This window comes from Taeniopygia guttata, chromosome 2 (assembly GCF_048771995.1).
Source record: "Taeniopygia guttata chromosome 2, bTaeGut7.mat, whole genome shotgun sequence".
Lineage (NCBI taxonomy): Eukaryota > Metazoa > Chordata > Aves > Passeriformes > Estrildidae > Taeniopygia > Taeniopygia guttata.
The window spans coordinates 60,529,566-60,552,650 of record NC_133026.1 but is presented as its reverse complement, the minus strand read 5'-3'; the positions used below and the strand labels follow the sequence as shown (position 1 = coordinate 60,552,650).

Sequence of the window (23,085 nt, the reverse complement as noted above, 5' to 3'; positions counted from 1 at the left end):
CAGGAGGAACAGCACGACCAAATAGGCAGTTGGTTGCAAGACATGGGTTGACTTGGATTCTCAGCCCATGTTGAACAGCACATGCTCAGATTATGTTAGCTTTTCTCAGCTACAAAGATCCTGGCATGAATACTTAATGAAGGTGCAACCTTAGATATTGCCAAGATGACAGCCTTTTAAAGGTAGTTCAGACTGCTCATCAAATGTTCTACTTTGTATTTTCTTTATTCCACAATGAACTACTCCAAACGATAAAAATCATGGTGCAAACTGAGTATTTTAAGTAATACAGTTTCCAGAGACAGATCAAACAGATTCTGATCATGAAACACAGAGACACAGTTATGCAGCTGAAGAAGGCTGCATTATTTTTATTATCAAATACGAGCAAATGAAGTCACCATTATGAATTCACAGCCTTCTGGACAGGGTAAGCAGCTAGAGGGAGGAGCAAAAGTTTATAGTTTTGGCTTGTCTCCCAAATGGCCACTTGTTCAAACTTTCTCAGTGCAGAGAAAAGTACTAAATTCCTTACCGGTTTTAGAAGAGCAACACATCAATACAACCAAGTGACAAATCCAAGAACCCTCCCTTCTACTGACATAGAGAAGGAATTTCTAAGATTTTTACAGTTCATAGACCTCCAAATTGTGTTATTATTTGGAAGACACTTCCGAAGCTCAGAACTGCCAGCAGCATTACACAGCACATGTGAAAGCCTTTTATCTAGGACTGCGTCAAGAACCTCCTGATTATGTGCACTACACTCCACAAGCATCTCACAGAGAACCAGGTACAATGACAATACCACAGCTGCCCTGAAAATGCACTCACCATTGCAGGAAGCGTACAGAGCTTTGAGAAAATAGCCACTGATTTTGAGGGTCACCAGCTGATTCCGTTCACAGTGTAACACTTCCACATTGTTAAAAACTGTTGCGTCCAGCTCCCCAAGTTTGTTGTCTCGCAGATCCAGCTGGGTCACATGATGCAGAAAATCTATTTCATCAGACTCCAATCTTCTAATTGAATTCAATCTTGCAAACAAAAAAAGGAGATTAGGTGTAGTTATAAGGCAGGCTCCTGCTGACAAACCATTGCTCACTCTACAATCAATCAGCCGCACTGGATTAAACTAGAATGCTTTCAGGTTCTGATCAAGGTTGACTTTTAGTATTTTTCCCTTTATTCTGTTATGGTTTTAATCCTTTGAAAAGCAGGATAGCAATGCTCTGTAGCTTTATCCATCATGACAAAGGAATGATGACACCAAGATCCTTTCTAAACTACTTTGAAAACTACTGATGAAAAGCCCTGCAAGAAGCTAAGTATTATTGTTACTGTGCCTATAGAAATAAAAGATGTTATTTGTGCCCAATAGTTTGGAAAAGAACAAAACCTCTACAGTTCTTGCTGGCCTATCATCTGCTGGAAAAATCCAGCACATACAAGTAACCAGCATGTATTGGAGACCCTTGCCTTATTGAAAGGCCAAACTGAGACTTATGAATTCCCATATATTTGCTTCTCTTCTCTCCATGTTTTACAGCAAGCAAATTCAGAGACCTGAAAATGTGTGTTGAAAGAAAACAAAGCAAAAATCCAAGATGATTGGGTCTGACAGATAAAGAGGACAGGTTTTACACATCTTCACTGCAGTGCATTGATACTGCTGATACTCAGCAACTTCCCCAGAAGTTGTAACTGAATGAGATTATCTATAACCCCATAAAGTTTAAGACTGCAGAGCACTCCAAAGAGATCAGTTTCAAATTCCCAGCTCTGAGCAGAACACTAAAATCAGTACAGTAACTTCTGCTGACCCCTGAGCCAGCTGAGCCCTGTCTACAGCAGATGACAATACTTCCAGTTCTCCTGTTGCTCCTGTTCTCCAAGCATTGCCCCCTGTGTAACAGTTGTGGTTTTAGAGTAGCCACATCTTCCAGTTAAAAGAATAAGGGTAATATGTCCCTTCCAACACCACCGTACCTTTTCTATTTTCAATCTGCAAGCAGAATGCTTCTTTGTGATTTCACTGAAGCAAAGCACTTCATTGTACAGCAAGTACAATATTTACTATTTCAGTTAGCACCACAAAGAACCACTATTCACTGCTAGGTGCAGAAAGGATGCAGCACACAATTAGGGGGTTGGAACTGAACCACTGAACTCATGGCCAGGTCAGCCATAAGATCCCTTCTCTGAGGCAAATTTATTTGCTTTTAAATACAGACATATTTTAACCCTACCAGAAACACTTCAGAATTCACCTACCTATTTCAGCTAAACTTATGCTGGCCCTTCCTAGACTGACAGCTACATGGCAGTACAGTAAAATGAGTTTTATCTTACTTTAGCTTAACTGCATGGTCCCAAAATTCAAAGTTATATGGACCTCATGTTCCAGGCTCTAAACTGAGCCTTGACCAGCTGATTGCAGAATCTGTCTTCCCCAAAGACCATAACAATAGAGAACCACCTCATACCAGAGCCATTTGTAATAAGGATCATTTTGGACTCCTCTGAGGGTATAAATAAAAATCAATTACTCATGGTGGACAAGGCCTTTTAACACACCAAGAAATAGTAAAATATCTATTTTTGCCCCTTCATCTTCAATGTCCTTTTCTTCACCTCACAAATCTGTAACATTACAGATAGAAGCTTTTTGGGTCAGGGACTATCATGTCTATTGCATTAACACTACAGCAACACAAACTGCAGGAATCACAAGCATCCCGGGCTCTGTTTTGTTTGATCCTTTGCTGCAAACATTCATTTCCCCTAAAACTAATTTTTCTACCTACTGATCCACCTAAGTGTTCCAACTTCCTCAAAGAGTCACGGCTAAGTCACGGCAAGTGCTGGCAGTTACATAACACCACCAGAAACATGGTTCAGTGGACAAACACAAGAGATTTATACCCAGAGGCAATTCTGACAGCGAAGGAGCAGCTATTTTAACACAAATAATTTAGGCTCACTTATTCTTCCCTTTTTCTGAATACCTACCTTAGATCCACATGCTTAATATGAGGCATCCTTTTTAACACCTGTAGGTTCAGGGTATCTATGCAGTTTCCTGACATACACAGCTTATCCATGGCAGTCAGCTTCTCCAGCACTCCAGGAATGTCAGTGAACTCATTGAAGGACAGACTCACATAGCTGAGTTGATGAATATGCTCCAATTCATCAGGAAGGGACTGGAGAAAGTTGCCATCCAGCAAAAATGTCTGCAAGCTATTAGAAGAGGGGAAGGGAGAGTGAAGAAAGTGAGTGACCTGTTAAATCACATTTCATTCCTTCAAACACACAGATCTGCAGTTACAGTGACATACAATATACAAAAGGGCAGCAGAAAGAAAAATGTTAATGAATAACGCTGTAACGTGCTACAGAAGATATTCACCAAATAATTAAAAGCTTTGGCAACTATGAAGTGTAGGCTCTTAGACAGCTCTATCTCCAGAACTACAATTTGTATGACAGCTGAAGAGCATAAGCAAGAAGGGTTAAAATATTTTCTTCACCGTGAAGGTGACCTTTGTGTCAAATGCTGGAGACTGGAAGAGCTCTGAGGCACAAAGCATGCTTTCCCTCCATCCGCAATTGCTTCCATATGGATCTACAAGCCAGTCTGCTCTGACAGAACCCAGTAAGTTTAAATTGTTTCTCATAGCACTATGCAGTGTCATGAAACTGCTTGTTCCCTTTGTTATTGTCAGGCTGTGTATGTGAAAGTTCTAAGAAAGTACTTGCTTGTGCATTTCGCCTACAACTGCTGGAATGCTTCTGAGGGCATTGCAGGACAGGTTGAGTTCAGTCAGGGTTGGGATACTGCAGACTGCCAGTGGGAAGTCTCCTAAATTGTTATTCGAAAGGTTAAGGCTCTTCAATTTGGTGAATCTAAAATGAGATAAGAAAAAATAAAGTAAATAAATAAGTAATTCATACTAAGTTGCCTTGCAATGATTAATATAAGGCAAGTTTGACTATGTAAATACAAATCACATGCATTTTTATGTATATGCTCAGAATAACCAGGGAAACTACCAGACACTCAAATTCAACACCACTTATAAGAATTCACTCATGTTAAGCTGACAAAGAGAAACAAACCCTCCTGAACAACACATTAAATGCATTTTCCAATGAGTGTAACAAAGAACAAATCCCTTGCCATCCTTATTATATATTTCACTTCTGTGGCATCTCACCTTGTACTAAAGCATTGCTATTTTCCCAAACCCACTTTTTGGTAGTAAAACTACTCTTTTGACACAGGTTAAAAGGTGCAGGAAATTCTCAGACTATTTGAACACTAATTTTTTGTGGCACTGGTGACCTGTGTACTCAGGACCATTCATGTTTGCCTTCCAAACAAAAATTCTCATTAGAATAGACTGTTTGGAATACAAGTGGGAAATGTGCTGAATTAAAACAGAATTTAGCACAGCTTCTGTAGTGACAGAGGCAAAATTTTGTCCTTGACATGTCAGAGAACTCTTAAAGCCCCTTGGTTTATGCCATCAGCCAAGAAAAACCAACTTGCATGTGTTTGCTTTACTAAAAACTACCAAAACCACTTAAACAAAAAAACCCAAGAAGGGGACAATCCAATTAGCCAGCCTGCATGTTCAGCAACATTATTATGGTTGCCTGACAACCACTGGGAGGTGTGCCTAAAGCCAAGTAAAAGGATGAATGAGAAGATCTGTGTCAGATTCCGATAGATGGGAGGAAGTTTCCTTTCTGGCATGGTTTATACCAGGACATTTTATCTGGACTTAATTTTCCCTTCATTAAGGATCAAGTCCTTTATATTTGTGAGCAGACTTTTATATAACTTGGCAATGTAAGCAAAACTGCACCCATGAGTGCTGCTATTCCACATAAAAGTAATCTTCAGCAGCCTGTGCCAGTGTATCCATAGGCTTTGCATCAGCCCATTCCTACCTCAGACAACTTTGTCCTTCTACAACCAGGAAACATGGAGAGCAAATGCATCAAGCATTAAAAGGCTGAAGAGTTTTAATAACAAAACAGAAAAATCCCTAGCAGCTACTGCAATCAACTGGCACACACCTTCAGTATTGCCTAAATCAAACTCATGTCACTGACTAAAATTCAGCTGAAACATAAGCAGTGCCTTTGTGAGAGCTGTGAGTACTTCAGTGAGGGCTGCTGAGCCCCAAAGGTAGGTTGCAAACACATATAGCATTTACACAGGCTTGCAGCAACCAAGGGAATGCTGTACTCTCTAGTGATATTTTGGTGCTATGATGGCAGGAGAAAAAAAAAATAGAAAAATCATTGCCAGAGTTATCACAAATTTTGAACACCCTGTGCCATGCTGGAGGCAGAAGTTTGGAACAGTTAGATGAAGACTAAAAGAAATCTTGCAACCAAATTAGTGCTGCAGGGGAAAAAATGCTTCTCTGCAGAAACAATGACTAGTCTTATCTCTAAAGGGAGAACTGTAACTTAAAAAGGAGGCAAGAGTAAGTTAATAAGGGCTGCTAGCCCAAAAAATAAATATGTGCCTTTTAAAACACTATACTGTCCCACTCCTCTATTTTGAGAGAAAATACTTAAAAATACTGAACCGAGAACTGAGACACACTGCATTTATCTTGACAATAACTGTAGATTAAGGGCACAGATATACCTTGAAATTTGGGGTGTTTCTGTGGTGGAACAGCTGTCCCACATCATCCTCAAAGTTAGCTGCAAATACAAACAAGAGTGGTCCAAGCCCTGGACTCTGAGCCTTTAGAATATTTTTTCCCAGTATTTAGGCAAGTACAAAAAAAGTAAAAACGGGAAGATTAGGTCAAAATAACTCAGCTGCTGGAGAAACACCAAAATGTAACCTTTCCAATTTTCAAGTCAACCTTTCCAACTTTCAACCATGAAAGAAGAATTAACATATTTAACAACCACACCAAGGCTACAGCCTTTACCTGTACCACTCTGTAGTCTCAAAAGGACAGTCTCAGAGCTTTTGTCCCCTAGACAATCTACTAGAAAATCCCAAACACAATCCTGAGATAAAATTACAGAAGATCAAACCAACAGAGGAAAGCGGACTGGAGCAGCAGGTGGCAAAGGAAGCTAAGAAATACAGTAACTCCAGTGTCATATTCAGCTTCAAGGTTTCCTGCACACATTCTTGTGCATAACTGCCCTAGGTCAAAGAGGAGGAGGGGGGAAAAAAGCTTCCTCTACCCAACATATCTGGATTACATCTCTACTATGCTAATATATGTTGTAATGGGTGCTAATTAAAGGTCTTTGGTGAGTAATGTAACTATTCAGGACACAAACTGAACTGGTTAACAGGTCTATGTAGTGTGTAAGTGAGAATGAATAGTACATCCAGTATTGGATAACACATACAAAATGCACATGGAAGTGTACATCAAAAAAACCACAAACGAAAGTTCATTGTTGAATCACATTTACAGAAACGCTGAAGATAGACACCATAGCTTAGTTAAAGTTAAGAGACTAACTTAAGACATCTGGCCAATAAGGGGTATATTCTTCCCCCATTGCAAACATGTTCATTTAGAAAATGCTAAAGTAATATTTCTTCTCATGGAGCACTGTGAAATGCAGAACATTACTGAGCCAAACTAGCAGGCATTTGCTCAAAGTTAAGATTTAAGTCTACCTCTCATCTTTGGCTACTCACTTCATACTATCCATATCTCAAACATGCCGGTGCACTCCCGTTGTGGAGCAATGCCACACTGTAGATTTAAAATGCTGAATTGTTTACTGCACTTCTTATATCTACACAGATTTACAGTCAGTCACACCAGTATCACTTGTATATCACATCAATATAAATAAGGTAGGAGAGAAGTATTTTACAGACTCAAGATTTCTGTTGCGGCTGAGTTTGCAAAGCATCGGGCTTCCAACAGATTTTACAGAGCAACATCTTTGCTGTTTTCTCACATCCAAATCTTTACTCTTATCAGAAGCAGGCACACACAACAATGCTGCCCACATGGCATTGCTAGAAAGAAAAAAAGGCACAACATTGCTCATTTGATGCATGACAGTATAATAACCTCATATCAAGTCCATACATATGCTTTTCGTCCTTCTTCCACAGTTCCAGACTTTGTTATCTCTTAGTAAAAGTCAACCTGAATGAAGAACAGCATCTCTCAATACACTAAGCTCAGTTAGCTTACTAAGCTTTCTACTGCAATGGCCAATACATAAATACTCACTTTGCTGAACAAAAATAGCCCTACTTTAAGCTAGAGCAAAATGTTGACATGTCAACCCTTGGATTTAAACATGCAATATGACTGAACATTAATTGCCCTAATTGAGCCAAAACCTGCCCACTTATTTAATCCTGAAGCTGCCACTTCAGGAAGGGCTTTAGTTTGACATAGGAAAAATAAGGAAAGGGACTAACAAGAGCAATTTTTATCACGGCAAAGCAATGAACTGACTGACAGGCTAATTTCAAATTCAGATCTACCCAGTGTGAACAGCAGAGGAATTTCCATTACGCAGTACAGCATTTGTGTTCCACTATAGATGGGGCAAGGGGAATAGTGTATTCCAACTGGTGGTCGTACACCATCACTGAAATCCAGCCATAACATGGTCATCTGACAAAACTAGTCTTGCCCTACTCTTACCAAAAACAATTAAAAAGCAGTATTTTACTACACCTGCAAGGGAAGGCATGGCTTAATAAAGAACTCAGTCTAAGGAAAGTAATCACTTTTTCAAACCTATCTCCAGAACCTGGGCTCCCATGACTGCTGTGGTTAAAGCTCCGTATTGTTTTCAAGCATCAATGTAAGTGTTCCTCAATTTCAGCACCATTTCTGAGCAGAACAATGGTGTTTTGCCTCACAGTGCTGTGACAAGACTTAGAACCAAACTAAAACTTGCCACCATCTTGAACACCTGCTGCTCTGGCCACAAAACCACAAAGAGAATTTCCCTAAAATTCTGCCATGGCATTTTCCTCCTTGGAAATAAAAGGTTCAATTTACTCCCTTTCTGCAGTCATGCTAAATTTCCCTCCATGGCCTTACTGCCTAAGGGAGCTGCTAGCCTAGTGCCAGAAGTATTGTCATAGCATTCCCTTTCCATAAAGCTGTCATTGCAAAAGTCTTAAAACAGTAAGACAATTCAAATGGACAAATAATCAGATGTTAAGTCAAATTCAGACTACGTCCAAACTTAACAACAATAAACCTTTTATTATATTACATGGTAGGTGAGAGTACTGTAAAGACAAGAGAACCAAGTGAATGTTTTGTTAGCTGAAATAACTTGAACCTACACGACTACACAATGCAGTTCTCAGTTTCTACACATACCTGCCACAAACTGCTTCATATGGGGACAAAGACTGGCCTCAGAGGAAGGACAAAATTTATAGGAAAAAATAGTGAAAATATATTCACTTCCTCTCTACAGGAAATTTATAATGGAAATACAAAAGCATTAACTAGGGGTGGACTTCCAAACTGAAACATGTTTAACTACTTCAGAAGAAAACTCTTACTTTGGAAGCCAAAAAAACTAGACAAGTAAATTGGAGACTGATACACAATAACTGGATTCCATAAATATGTTAACTTACTGAAACATTATTTGGAAGAGAGACTGCTGTACTTAGCTTACAGTTTGCTAAAGTGAATCCAATTAATCCAAGTGCAATTTCTACTTTTAGACTACACTATTTTAAAAATGCTATTTTTATAGCATATATCTTACTGCCATTTATTTTTCTCATACCACTATTAAGTTCACTGTTCCAATTTAAAAAATAAAATTAAAAAATTCATTGTGTTTCAGGAATTAAATCACCAATTTTGCAGTTGTCCCCACTTAGTTGTTTGCAGAGACCTTATTTTATAATTTCATTTTTCTTTAATTAAATATCACTGATTTTTACTGGGTGTTCACAAGGGTACTTTCTTGAGATCACAAAAATATGCAGGAGTTAAGGAGAACACAGTCATGAAGGTTTGGAAAGATGCACTAATAAAAGCAAACCCTTTCTTCAACATCTTTATAAGGTGGATAAAACAAGAGCAGTGAAATTATGTAAACAACAAACTCTAAGTGTCATCTTTAGCATTACAAATATTTTTTTTAAAAATCTGAAGCTACAGAGATGAGAAAAAGAGTGTAGCAATAAAATACAGCAAGCACTGCCTGGGGTTTGTTACTAGTAGACCTTTGGTTGTCAATACCATGCCAACCTTTCCTCTTGCCCTGCTGCTTAGGTAGCTGCACTTCACTGTTTGACTTCAAGTGAAAGAGAAGAAACTATATAAAAGTAAGGTTTCATCTTCTCCGAGACCAACAGAGTCGTGAGAAGAAGCTCCCCACATCTTCACACACCATGGAACAAGCAAAGTTAGCATGCTCCACATATTAGGATTCATTTGAGTATCAAAAAAAACCCACCCAAAACCCAAACCACTAACCACCCTCCCAAAAAAAAGAAACCAAAAAAACCAAGACCTGTAACAACAACAAGAACGAAAAGAAAAAAACAACCACCTCAAAACCCAAACATACACCCCCCAAAATAAAGTGGCAGCGGAAAGGAGAAAGCTCAAATATTTTCCAGTGCATCTACTAGCAGTGCCCCTGTGGGGCCTGACAAGGGGGTAGATGCATAATTGATATTCATCAAAACATCCAACTTTCTCCACTAATCTCAGTTTCATACTCTAATAGCAATAATCACAAGCAGTACCTCAATGCACTTTGAGGCCAACCAAGCGGCAGGCTGGAAACCTTCCTCCCTGCTCCTCAATCTCTAGGTACAAGCTAAGATCAAGCTGCATCTCACACTGACTTCCAGCAACCTTGCCTGCTGGGTTCATACCAGTTAGGTTGGCAATACTAGTTCCCCCTTGCTTCCAAGTGTTTTCTGAGCAAAGACTACATTTTAAATTATGTCCTTATTGCACAGTGAATTTGTAAGGAGGGTTTAGCTTGCGGTTGCCTGAAATCCTGGGTTAAAGATTGGAAGTTGCAAGGCATTTCAGAAACACTTGCATCAGTAATTCAGAGTTCTCTAGCCTTCTCATAATCTAGAGATGCATCTTCAAATTTCTGCCACTAGCCCCAAAGAGATTCACCTGAGATTACACAGAAGGCAGTGCATTTCTGTAAGGGCTCTGAGAGAGAAACTATGCCAACTCACCTTAAGATAAAAATCTATATAATCACTGTTAACAATCATGATCAGAATGCTAATTCATTCTTTAGCTAAAACTGGCAAGCATAATTTTATTTCTTTTTACAACAACTTTCTGTCTTACTACATCGCCCTTTTTTTTCCTTATTTTTCTTTTAATTCTGCAACAGTCTTATCTTAAAAATCAACACACTCATAACTTACTTTTCAATATTAACAAAAAAATAATATTCTTGATGCCAACCACTTTTTCCAACAACACCAATTCAAACAATTACTTATAAATATAAAGTGTTCTCAGGCCACTGAAACAGAGCAACAGTAAATAAAGACTATGATCTATTCTTTTGCCTCAAACTCAGAGCAACAGTACTCTGCAAAATTAGCAGGCCTGAACTCTTCTTAGCATTTCAACCAGGGAATCTCCTCCCTTCTCCAAAAGAGAAACATTCTTTACTGTAGTTTTAGAAAGGATTCTGTGAGGGAGAACATGCAGCATAATTTGCTACTTTTTTCAGTAGAGATGAATTTTCAGATGCCTTACTTGTATACATAGCATGAAATATGTATTCCCTGATAAGCAGGAAAAAAAGTAGAGGTTGTTGTATTTACCTTTCAATATTCAGAGTGTTCATTTATGGAAGTTCACAGCTGCAGATCATCTACAGCAACAAAAGGTGGTTGAGCGGACAGTAAAGCAAGTAGAAGTGCAGCTACTGGGAAAAAAGTACATCTACACCTCTTTACACCTTCAGATGCCATGCACTGATCAGGACTAAACATTTTATTCATAAATGGAACAAATTATATTATTTTAACAACTGAAAGAAGCAACTGCATAAACAAAAATAGAAATTCCTTTTTTCCCCAATACATTCCTGACTGTACCTGCCACGACAGTGCACTAGTCAGCATGTCATTACTATGACCCAGCTGCTTGCAAGTCTACTCAGTGGGTGGCTGAAAAGTTGGTATTTTATTATGTCTTTGATATACTTGTCCTGAAATCCAGCTTTCATTACATTACCACCCAAAGTGATTTATTAAGAGGAACTGCAACACTAAGAGCTGCTTATAGCAACACAAAACTTCCCAGACTGCCTTGCTAATCAGGTTTTACTTTAAAATTGTACCAGGAAGGGTAGGTATATAAATGCCAATTTTTTTGTTCGAAACATCCAAGCACATGGCTATTTTGGAGCTTTAAAGACCTGTAGGCTTGATTCAGTGGTGCAGTGCCTCATGTGCAGCTCCAATTTAGCAATTGAGAATTTTGTAGAAAAGCGAACAGCACCAAATCAGAAAAGCAGAGATTCTGTACTTGTTTTTCTGTGATTTGAAAGAACACAGTGAACAAAAAAAGACTTTTGGTTTATTCAGTGAAGCTTTACCTTGTGCAGCTCCTATAGATCTGAAAATGGTTTTATGGAATTGTTTTAAAAAGAAAAAAATAAATCAATCAGATGTGTGTTCACAGGAACTATGAGCTTCACCTTACACATGTTTCGATACTGGGCTTCACTAATGATTTCAAAACATACAGTGCTCTTCTCTTTCTAGATATTTGTGTGTTTACTCACTCAAGAAAAGCAGCCTTACTAGCAGTCAAGCTGGTTCAAAGCTTTTTGGGAACACAAGTACGCCTCAAGTTTTCCCACCAAAAGGAGAAGCCAGTTCTGTGTTTCTTAGGAAGGAGAATGGCTTGGGAATACACCCCAGGGTCAGGCTCATGCTTTTGCTGCAGCACGGAGACAAAAGACAACCAATGGGGCATGGCTTTTCCCAACCCTCAGCAGGAACTACAGCTACTTCACAGAGCTCTATCCACTGGCACAGCAATGGAAACAGTGGCAAAAGCTTCCTCCAGCTGCTCACTGTCTGGGTGATGGCACCTGTTCTGGGTGAAGATAAGGCTGGAGGACATCAAGCAGACAAACATCAAGGGCAGGAGTTTCTGATGCACCAACTCAGATACGCCAAAAATGTGCTGTGTAACCTAATTTTTTTTTTTTTCTGCAGAAGTTCCCAGATCTGCCTCGTGCCTTTTTGCCAAGCTCAAACCAATGGATGCAGAGCAGAATATTACTTGCTTACAGAATAGGGCCAGCTCATAGAAGAATGAGAGACAATCAGTTTTACACCACCTCAGGTATATGCCACTTCTCTAGATTCTCCTCATCTCAGAAGAATCTCAGAAAACAGGAGAGTTATATTTTGAATTCTTTCACTCTTTTATGTTCAGCCTCATCTTAGTAAGAAAAAAATATAATGGTTTGTTAACTATCAGGAAGACTCATCAGCTGCTCCTACAACTGCAATACCAAGACAACATTAAACAGAGAATTAACACTGCCCAACACACTAATTATCAATGCTTTCTATTCCCAAACAGAATTAGTTGCAGGTACACGGACAAATCCAAACCTATTCCCAAACAGAAATTTGCTGTAGGTACGTGGACAAAGCATAACCAAGTATCTTCTTTACACTTTCTGATTTTTAAAAAGGAAAACTAAAGAAGTCGTTAAAATAAGAGACATTTATTATTTGTCCATGTTCATTGCTAGCTTATGCTAAAATTCCACTTGCTATCTGGAGACCTATGCTGACATTCACAGTCCAGTCAGAATTCCTCTCCAGACTGTGCTCATAAGGTCTTGCAATAGCTGCCTGCTTTGTTTGTGAAGCAGACTTGCCGGGTTCATTCATTTTTCATTATGCCAGATTTTTTGTTTTGCCAAAATGAAACTGGAATGATATAAAAATACAACAGCCCGCATAATTCATCTTGTACTTTTCAGTTGTTTTTCAAAGAGGAAGGGATTTAGAAATGTGGTTTAAAACATTTTGTTTGAACAGGACCATCCACAAATACAATCCTGAGGTACTTTGCAATTCACTTACCACTGAAATTAAAATCACAGCTTTATATTCAGTATGGGAACATTCATCTTTGTGAACACAGAAAGGCTGCTGATTCCACAGAACACATATATTAAATCATTCAGAGCACCAATCATGCTGCTGTCTACCCATTTGTTACACTCTTGGATGAGCTGCAGTGGGAAGAACTGGAAGTCACAGATACTAAGAAAGAAGAATTAGGATTGAGCAAAGTAGAAGGAGGACAGGAACCAGACTGAATTTATGAAATCAGGGCTTCCTTTGCTTGGGGGGGCTAACAAAAAACTTCTTCACTTGGTCACATGCAGTACTGTTCCTACCTAGGATGGCTGCCTTTGATGGGCAGCTCGCCAACTCACACTCATTCACATGACTCAAAAGGCTGAAGAACTACAGTCTGGCCTCAGTAGGCAGATAAAAAACACATTATGGAAATTGCATTTTGGGCTGAAAATATCCTTCTATTTACAAGAAAAACATGAAATTTCTTATGAAAGCCAATCTGTTTCTAACACACAGAGTTTACAAATTTTTGAAGCATTATAGTGAGGCCAGTGTTCCACAAGAGGAGATAGTAATTTCTAGGGAAGTTCCTGCAGATCACGGCTCCAAGGATAGAAGAAGAGTAGTAGAACCATACTGCTTTACCTTTGTAATTCACTAAGCGCTCTACTTGTGGATGGGCTGGGGTTTAGCCTCAGGAAGTTCTGCTTTAAATTGAGATGAGTGAGGTCTTGGCTATAAAACAGGTTGGCAGGCAGGTGCTCCAGGCTGCAGCATGAAAGATCCACTGAGCTGATGCGTTGTGATGCAACCTGAAAGTCAAGTACAACACCAATATATTAATACAGTAATAAAACAAAGAACATGTCCTTCACCCTTACCAGCCCAAGATAAACTGTTTTTTAAGCACAGCAGAAGCCAGCGTTAGCATATATAGCTGATTTAACATCATTTATATAATTGCTGCAAGTTATGCCATGATTTCTTTCTTTGTCTCAGTGCTTAAACCAGGTCCACAGATGACGAGCAGGAAGAAAAGAGCAAAGGTTTGTCAAATTAATATGTGAAATGGATCTCTTTTCATCTATGAAGTTATGCGATACCTCATAACCAGGAAAAAAAAATAATATATTTGACATCAGCTTTAGTTGAGTCCTTTAGGTAGCATTGCCTCCTCAAAGTGAGTGGAAGCGAGGGGTTAGCAGTCATCACCATTGTCTTGGTTTCATATGTCCAAGATGGGTATAAAATGACAGAAGACTTAGCCCATTTACACCTCACTGAAGATAAAAAATAACCCAGCAGCAAAGCACCAAACACTCATATCTTCTCAATGAATTAGAAGACTGCCCAAAAGTGATAAAAAATATGACAAAAACAAAACTGAGATTTAACAGGAGGCTTAACACTGTTTTTTAGAAAGAGGAAAGGTAAAACAACCACAATCCAGAGAGGCTAAAAACATCATATAACCTAGCACTATATATATATACATATATATATATATATATACACACACACATATATAACTAGCATAATTCCACAGAGACCTATATGCAACTACTTCAAGTAACGGCAATACTGCCCCTTTCCATATCTCTAGATACACCTCAGCGAACTACATCTTCCTGTTTTACTTATTTACTAAACTTTACTACAAATAAATAAAGTATCACCAGCAAAATCAAAACTAAGGCTGCTTATATTTTCTGTCCTACACTACTAAAAATGTTCTTTCACAAAGTAGTGTCACAGACCTACTACATGGCAAAGCACCACCACACAGTAATGCAAGGCAGTGGGGACAGTGGGCAAGGAAGAGGAGCCAAATGCTAGAAGAAAAATGCATTTTTGGAGCAACATGGCTGAATCAAAGGACGAGAAGGAAACAACTTCACCATTTTATGTTTCTGAGACCACACTAACAGTGCTCAAATAGTTATGGTGTTCTGTCAGCTGCTCACACCAAAAGTAAGCAGCTATTGTTTCACTGGCCTTTTATGCTGGGATTCTGGTGGTACAAACACCACATCTAAGAGGCAAAAAGAGGAAAAGACCCAACAACTCCTCATCAATGCCCAGTGACATAAGAGCTTCTCAACTCTGATGAAGGCCACACCCTCAACCTTCTGGGCAGAGATAGAGTCCCTGCCACAAGGTACTCTGAAACTAAAGGCATCAGGTTTTGAGGAGGTAGCTTGCCACTGAAAGGAAGGCTACAGAATTATTTTTCCTCACCAACACAGGCCTTAGGACAAGTGGTTGCTATTATAAACACACAGCCATAAGCTTCAAGGGGAACAGACACTGCAGTGTTTTTCTCCAACGCAACCATTAATAATCCAGTCCTCCCACATCCATTAAAACGCGTGAAGTTTTCTTACTCAATTAGTTCAGTCCTTTTGTTACTGTAGCTAGTATTTTTCTTCCCCTTGTAGTACGAGACAAGAATTATTCATAGGCTATACAGAGCAGTCATCTCTGAATGCTGGGTATTCAGTCTGTTTATGCCCAATACTGTACAGCTCTGATCACACTGCTGACACATGTTAAATTAAAGAGCAGGAATATTTAATTTCAGGTGTAACGCTTGTATACACTGTTGCTCCAACTGCTTGTTTGGAATGTGATATGAACAGCAATAAGCAATACAGCAGTGCTTAGTGCTCATTACTCTAAAAATATCTCAAGAACCAGAAATGGTAACTCTGAGGGGGAATCATGATAATGCAGCCAAACAAAGTCAAATATACAAATTCTACTGTTGCCTCAAAAAAGGGTGAAATCCTTTCTTACAACTGTAAAACCCTTAGAAATAAATCTAGTTAAAAGTAATTGGTTTTTACAGGTTGTATGTACTGGTTATTTTTTGTTTGACTTTTTTATTTAAGGGAACACTTTATTATACAAAGAACTTAATTAATATTTTCATGCAATGGACAAATATTGAATGATGCTTCTACCAGAGAGATAACTGTAGAAGTTAAAACCATTATTTTAAAATGTCTCGGTTCTGGAATCAACTGTAATTTTATCAAAGTCTTTCTGTTACTAAACAGTACTCCAAGGATTAACTCCCAAATTGTTACAAGGAAGGCTCATATAAACACACAGTTACTCTCAGAGGCAGGAATAAAACTTTGCTCTTTCCATTGCTCAATACTGTTCTATAACAAATCCTAAAGAATAGAGCAACAAAATGAAAAACAAAGGAGAACATCCTTTTAATACTTTCCTTTGTTGACCAGGAATTTTCACCAGTAATATGAAGCTGAATATCAAAATTCTGAAATCACGTTGTTCTGAAATCAATCTTGCAATTGTCTAAAATTGACTTGAACATAGCAAGACTGCACATTTAGACTGCTTGAGTTTACTATTATTTATTAAAAGCAAAGACTTCTTTTTCTAAAAGATGATGCAGTTCTTTAATAAAATGCTGACTTTCCCTGACTCACTGTGGAGAATCACTGCAGAGATAAGCTGATAAAAGGTGGGAAAATACTGAGTAGGATATCCTTCACATTCAAAGAATAAAATGCATCTGGAGAAAAGGAAATTATCTGCAGAAAGTCATGCTTCCACTGGAAGAAAACAAAATCAAAACATTCCACTGTAAATAAATATCCCAACAAGTTATCTGAGCTGTGTTCAACACATCCATGCTCCTACAAAAATTGTGAAGAGAACTGGTGTGGTAGCACTGCTAGAGGGAAAGGCTTTCTGGATACACAGGGAATTGGCATTAAGTGCCTGCTATGGTTTGTTTGGTGTTTTCTTGTGGAAAGCACTTAAGTACAGCTATTTGACATGCTATATGTACATATATAAAAATAAAACCACAATCAGCACAGTTCAAAACTCCACAGGCAGAAGCTGCCATGGCCCAAACCAATCCCTCTCAAATGTCTTCTCATCATATCCCAAACTGCACAGACCCCTCACATTTGTGTCATACGAAACTACTGCCACATTTCCAGCCCAAATAACACTGAGGAAATGGCTGGGGCAATGACCTTCTTGGGAGATGGTACACGACAAGCTCTCAATGACAGGAGCTACAGCAGGAGCTGTAGAGTCAATGCTTGTCTCTGCAAGATGTGCAACATTTGACACCCAAGCAGCTCAAAAACAAAGCAAGATCTCACACTTCTTTGAAGTTTTTCAGTTGGGATATTTAATCATCAAAAAATATAAATAAACAATATGAAATATGCTGCTTTCTCCATTCCCTGGATGTGATTTTTAAATACTTTACAGTCTGTCATTGTGTTGCAATGTCCCCCACTGTAATACCAGAGGAGCAATAATGGGATGAGGCCACACTGAATTTTGTACATCAAACCACAAAGTCCAAGAGAATCCAGTTCCTGTTGCAACCTCAGTAATTCATCCTAGGTCTACACTGTTCTATCTTTTTTCAGTCTTCAGATGAATATGGCAAACTAACTGTAGTTTTGAAGTGATACAAAATGTAGCACATGTACTACAAAAAGCCCTGCAAACACCAAAAACCTGTAATTGTGCTTTTAATTTTCCCACAGCAGCAACAAAATGCCGATTTAGTCTACAAATACCACCACAAATAATGCTGTTGCAGAGTGCTCTCCCCGCCTTGGGCTGTATGCCTTCTGCTCCTCCCCACCTGAGAGTTACCCACATGCTAAAGAAACAGGAGTCTCCTTACTATGAAAACTCACTTTTACACATGTTACTTGTGCCACAATACTCCTACAAATACAAACAACTATTCCAAAAAGCCAGCAGTACCTCTGATGCCTAGGTTCCAGGCAACACTTCAAATAAAAGAGATGTGCCGAAGCGTTTTGATTTTATTTTTTTCTTTACTTCTTATTTTTAAAAAGGAAACAGTATTCTAAGACCTGTGAAAATACAGTATGGGTTCACTGTAAATCTTTATCAGCTGGCAACAAAAATACAGAACAACACTTGCATCAACCCATATTCTTGTTGCTTTTTGCTACGCAAAAAAAACCCACTTTGCTTTGTCCATCAGTATAATGACACCTCTGTCACTGAGTATGCAACAAGACTGATTATGGTCTTTGTTTTAAAGCTTTGGCTATACTACAAAAATGATCTGTTGCTGAGAATGGATGTCAGCAATGAGCACAGCTGAACCCAGCTGTATGGACAAACACAAGTCTTGTTTATACAAAGACATCTTTTGGTGTGACCTGTGGTGTGAATTTAAACCAATGTAATTATGTCTTTTTCCTGTTTACCCTCATCCCATTACCTATAGTTCTATTCAGATAAGAAATTACTGCTTAGTACTTCAACAGAAGACAAACTGGCAAAACAGCCCACACTATAGAGGCAGCCAAATTCCCAGTCTGTTTGAACTGAGTTGACAGTGTTAAATTATACCTGCTGTATACATGCTATACAAAGGCAGTTTAATTTTTCTCCTTTAGGATTTGTTTTTAAACAGTTTGATAATCATCACATCCCACCAAGGCCTGCATAAGCCTTAACTAAACAGTGATACATTGTCTTGAAACACTAAACTAATTTTGAGCAAACAGGTTCTCCTCACCTCAGAATTAACCTTGCTTCAAATCCTAATCCTCCTTTCTATTCCAACATCAAAGCCCTACTCAGCAGAGGCCTCCCTCCACTGAGCTGAAGTCCATAGCCAGGAAAACACACTGGGTGCCCTAGCACACAGCCAAGAGCTGAGGAACTCTTTAGCCTGGTAAACAACCTAATGCCAGAGAACTTAATGAAGGGGAGGGAGGAAAAAAACATTTGCTTTTTCTTTAAAGCCATGTATTTTCATTTTTAAATGACAACTGTAAAAATGGGTGCAGCCCAAGGGTAAAAGGGTACTGGCTTTTCTGGCACCTCCTTTTTGTTTTCTTTTAAATGTTAAATTAGATACACGCCAACTCAAGCTATGGACCTCGCACAGAAAATATAAAACCCAGTAAAGGGTTTTTTTTGAAAGCCTGCCACTCAGATCCACAAACCCAACAGGCACTACCACAGGTCAGAGTAGTAATTCCCTACTAAGAACATGGCAGTGTGGCAGCACTCACAGGGCACTCTTGCTCCATCGCTCCTCTGCAGGTGAAGCAGCCAAAACCTCTGGTACAAATACCTAATGCTAGCAAGACGCAGGAGAACAAAAATAACTTAAACTTGTCACTTCTCTGCTTGCCTTATCTCTGTACAAAGTTTTATAAACAAACAGGTCACTTCTGCTTTTGGCCCTTGTGCAAACCTCTAACAACTGAAAACAGCATTAGCAAATGTGTGTGGGGAGGGGGAAATATGAACGGGATTAACCAGCAGTTGGGCTCCCTTACTTTTCATGATAGGAGACCAGAAAAAAATTCATAGATGTGAAAGCCAGTGTCCCAAGTTTAGCACAGAGATCTTGAGAACAAAAATTTGACAAAAAAGATGGCATTTATCATCATCTGTCATTTAGAACTGCTGGGTAGTATCTGAAGTCATTACCAGAATATGAGTACTTTCGTTCCTCCTGGAGGAAAAGTAGTCTTCTTTTAGAGATAATGTACTGGTACTGATATTACCCAGGGAATGATATCAACTCTGTACCTTGGTGGTAGTCACACTGTGATGCTTACACTAAGATCCCTGCAAGGACAAGGTTTAATATGTAACTTAGAGTTAAGTGACAGTAATTAGCTGTTGCATTAAGCTACTTACAATTCAGACATGTGAATCTCCATTTGGTGGAGCAAAGAATATTAACATCCTTAGAACAGCTTGACTGAAAATAATTCATTTGTAAATACTGCCAAAGAGGTGACAGTCTAATAAAAATTAAGAAAAACGCCTTTTTCTTTTTACTATTCCTGTTAGGTTTATTTTTTTACTAAGACAAGTTGCTGTACTGCCAAGCACACAGACTTTGCAATGAGCAGCCCTCCAACAAGGACTTTCTTTCAGTATTATTTCATTTCGGCATGGGAAAATCATGCAGCAGATCCTCAAGGAAGCAATACTAAAGCACATACAAAACACTAAGTTCAAACCATGCCTGGCCAATCTGGTGGCTTTTTTTATGACAGCGACTGCAGCAGTCAGCATGGGAAGACCAGCTAATGTCGTCCACCTGGACTTCTCTAAGGCCTTCAACACAGTCCCACACAACACCCTTATCTCCAAACCATGAAGACACGGATTTGAAGGGTGGAGACTATTTTGCAGATAAGGAATTGCTGGATGGATGCAGCCAAAGTTGTGGTTAATGGTTCTCTGGGAGGTGGAGGGTAATGGCCCTCAGGATCACAGGTCTTGCAACTGATGCTCTTCAATGTCTTAATCAACGACATATTGAGATCAAGTGCACCCTCAGCAAGCTTACAGATGACACAACAGAAGGAAGAGAAGCCATCCAGAGGGACCTGGACAAACTTGAAAAGTGGGCCCGCAAGAGCTCATGAAGTTTAGGAAGTCTGCACCAAGGTCAGGAGGCAATCCCAGATACAAGAACAGACTGGTAGAAATCGTCACTGAGAGCAGCTTGGGGTTCTGGTTGATGAAAAGCCAGACATGAGTCAACAATGTGCACTCACAGCCAGGAAGGCAAAGTACAGGCTGGGCTGCATGAAAAGAGATGTGGCCAGGAGGGCAAGGGACATGATTCTCCCATTCTATTCAGTCCTTGTGAGACCCCACCTGGAGTACTGCATCCAGGTCTAAGGTCTCAAACACAATAAAGGCATAAACTTCTTAAAGTATGTCCAGAGGAAGGCCACAAAGATAATCCAAGGTTGCTCAGAGACACTGTGGATGGCTCATCCCTGGAAGTGGTCAAAGTCAGATTGTATGGGGCTTTGAGCAATGTGGTGTACTGGTAGGTGTCCCTGCCCATGGTGGGAATTTTGGAACTAGATACTCTTGAAGGTCTCTGCCAACTCAAACCGTTCTGTGATATACTATAGATTTCAGACTCTTGCCAATAAGACTTATACTGGAAGTTTCCTTGTCTGAGTCTCCCCAGTCCCACATGGAGAGGGTGGTAGGGTTTTTTTGTTTGTGTTAAGCAAGAGATTATGCTAGGCCCTCAATTGCTGACCTAGGTTCTTTGACACAGATGTATCATGTATTAATTCCACAATGAGATGAACTCTTTTGATGCCATTATGCCACTGTAACTCAAAAGGCCCTCTGACCTTTTGTGTTTTGCAATACAAATAATCATGGATATAGCTCTACTGGCATGTGGCCAAAAACTGGTCTCCAGCACTCATTCCCTCTTCTCCTTGGAGACTTTAATCCTTCTCCACTGACTACAGAAGAGGCCTAAGGAGAGTAAATGTCCCTAAAGTTAGGTTTTGCTAAAAACTCTTCTCCTTTCTTCCTTGCTGCTAGATTTTGCTTGGAAAGGCTTTCAGTGTTACAGCCATTCAGTTTCAAGACCAACTCCATTATCACACCTTACACACACCACAATACTGTGCAATATGTCAGTCCCTACAATCCCCTCCTGTCTTACAAGATGTGTTCACTGCAGACACTTGGTTCCCCTGAGCTTCATTAAGAGCAACATTACAATTCATTCTCCCACTTCTTTCTGCTCTTCCACTTCCAGAGATTACTGAAAACACTTTAGGATCCTTCTGGATTAAAACACACCTTAAAAGATAACATATGCAATACCTCACTGAGCTTCCAGGTGATACTTTCCCGTATTTATGCAAGAGCTGTACAAATTCAGCTTCAATAATACCAGAACCTGATTTAGAGGCTTCAAAAGACAGTAAGTGAATGCTATTCCAGATGTGCAGGAGATACCTAGTTTTCTGTTCTCACTCTTGGCTGCAATACTTCAATAATCATTATTAACTGAAGGCAGCAAACTCAAAACAAGAACCACAGACTCTGTAAATTCCAGCAAAAGAAGGAAAAAAAAACAAAACAGTGAAACTGTAATTTCTCTAAAACACAAATGAAGAGCCTGAAGTCACCATTACACTTTAAAATCAGCTGAACTGCTTAGACATGCAAAATTAATCAGCTGAGACACAGTATCAGGCTTCCCTTCTGAACCATTAAGAGAGAGAGTCTGACTACACTGAAACACGCCCAGAAGTTAAACTTCCAAAGTGTCAACTAACCTCTAATAACAAAAGGCAAAAAAGAATAGGCTTTGCAGGGAAAGAGGAGGAGGAAAACTTTTTAGTGTTATCATCAAAAGAGCAAGAAAACTGGCTTCAAGTTTGCTTTGCCCAATCTTTTGCTTTCACACTTGAGATTTTAAGAAGCCAACAACAGCAAGAATGACCAGATATGACTTCAGAGCAAAGGTCCCGAACACTGAAGATTTCACACACACAGAGAAAAGGAAGTCAAATTCCACATGGAAAGCAGTGGCTTGTTTATGTTTGAGTACTTGTAATCACCACCAAAAGGAAGCTATGGGTTTATTTTTAGGGATCTATTTTTAGCAAAAGCATTATCTCAACATTGTCATTTTATGGTATTAGGGGAAAAAATTGTTTCCTTGTACTAAACTTAGAGTCATCGTATTTCCTGTAAGTAAGGATCAGCTCAAAAAAAGACCCACTGAAAAACAAGAAAATCTTTCTGGGTTCTCTTTCCTTGACTAGATGTTGAATCAACTTTTCCAACAGGCTAATGGTGCTGCTTAGTCTCAAGTGTGAAGAAATACAAATTGCTATTCACAAAGAAAACAAACTTTGTTTAAAGGCTATTCTCAAAACATGCCCACTGATGCTGGCAGTACACAAAACTAATTTTTAGGTCATAGTAGAATAAAGACTCATTTTTCAGCCTCCAAGCTCAACTGGCCTAAGAAACAAACCAAGTACTTCATGGTCACCTTCACAGTGACCAACCAGCAGGTTCCTGACTTCCAACCTGCTCCCAACACACACAAAACCAGGTAGCCCCAAATCACAATGGTACATTCAAACACAGACTAAGACTATAAAGCTAAAAGGAAATGTCAG

The 23,085-nt window shown here is 39.2% G+C and overlaps 1 protein-coding gene across 1 annotated transcript in view; it reads right to left on the bottom strand.

Moving 5' to 3' along the window:
* Positions 1-23,085, bottom strand: part of PHLPP1 (PH domain and leucine rich repeat protein phosphatase 1) — a 135,818-nt gene that overhangs the window by 31,775 nt on the left and 80,958 nt on the right. The window contains exons 4-7 of the mRNA XM_030265406.4: positions 13,760-13,926; positions 3,763-3,909; positions 3,013-3,243; positions 835-1,037 (exon numbers count right to left, since the gene is read on the bottom strand). Coding sequence (XP_030121266.4) covers positions 835-1,037; positions 3,013-3,243; positions 3,763-3,909; positions 13,760-13,926 — 748 coding nt within the window. The remainder of the gene's footprint in view (positions 1-834; positions 1,038-3,012; positions 3,244-3,762; positions 3,910-13,759; positions 13,927-23,085) is intronic.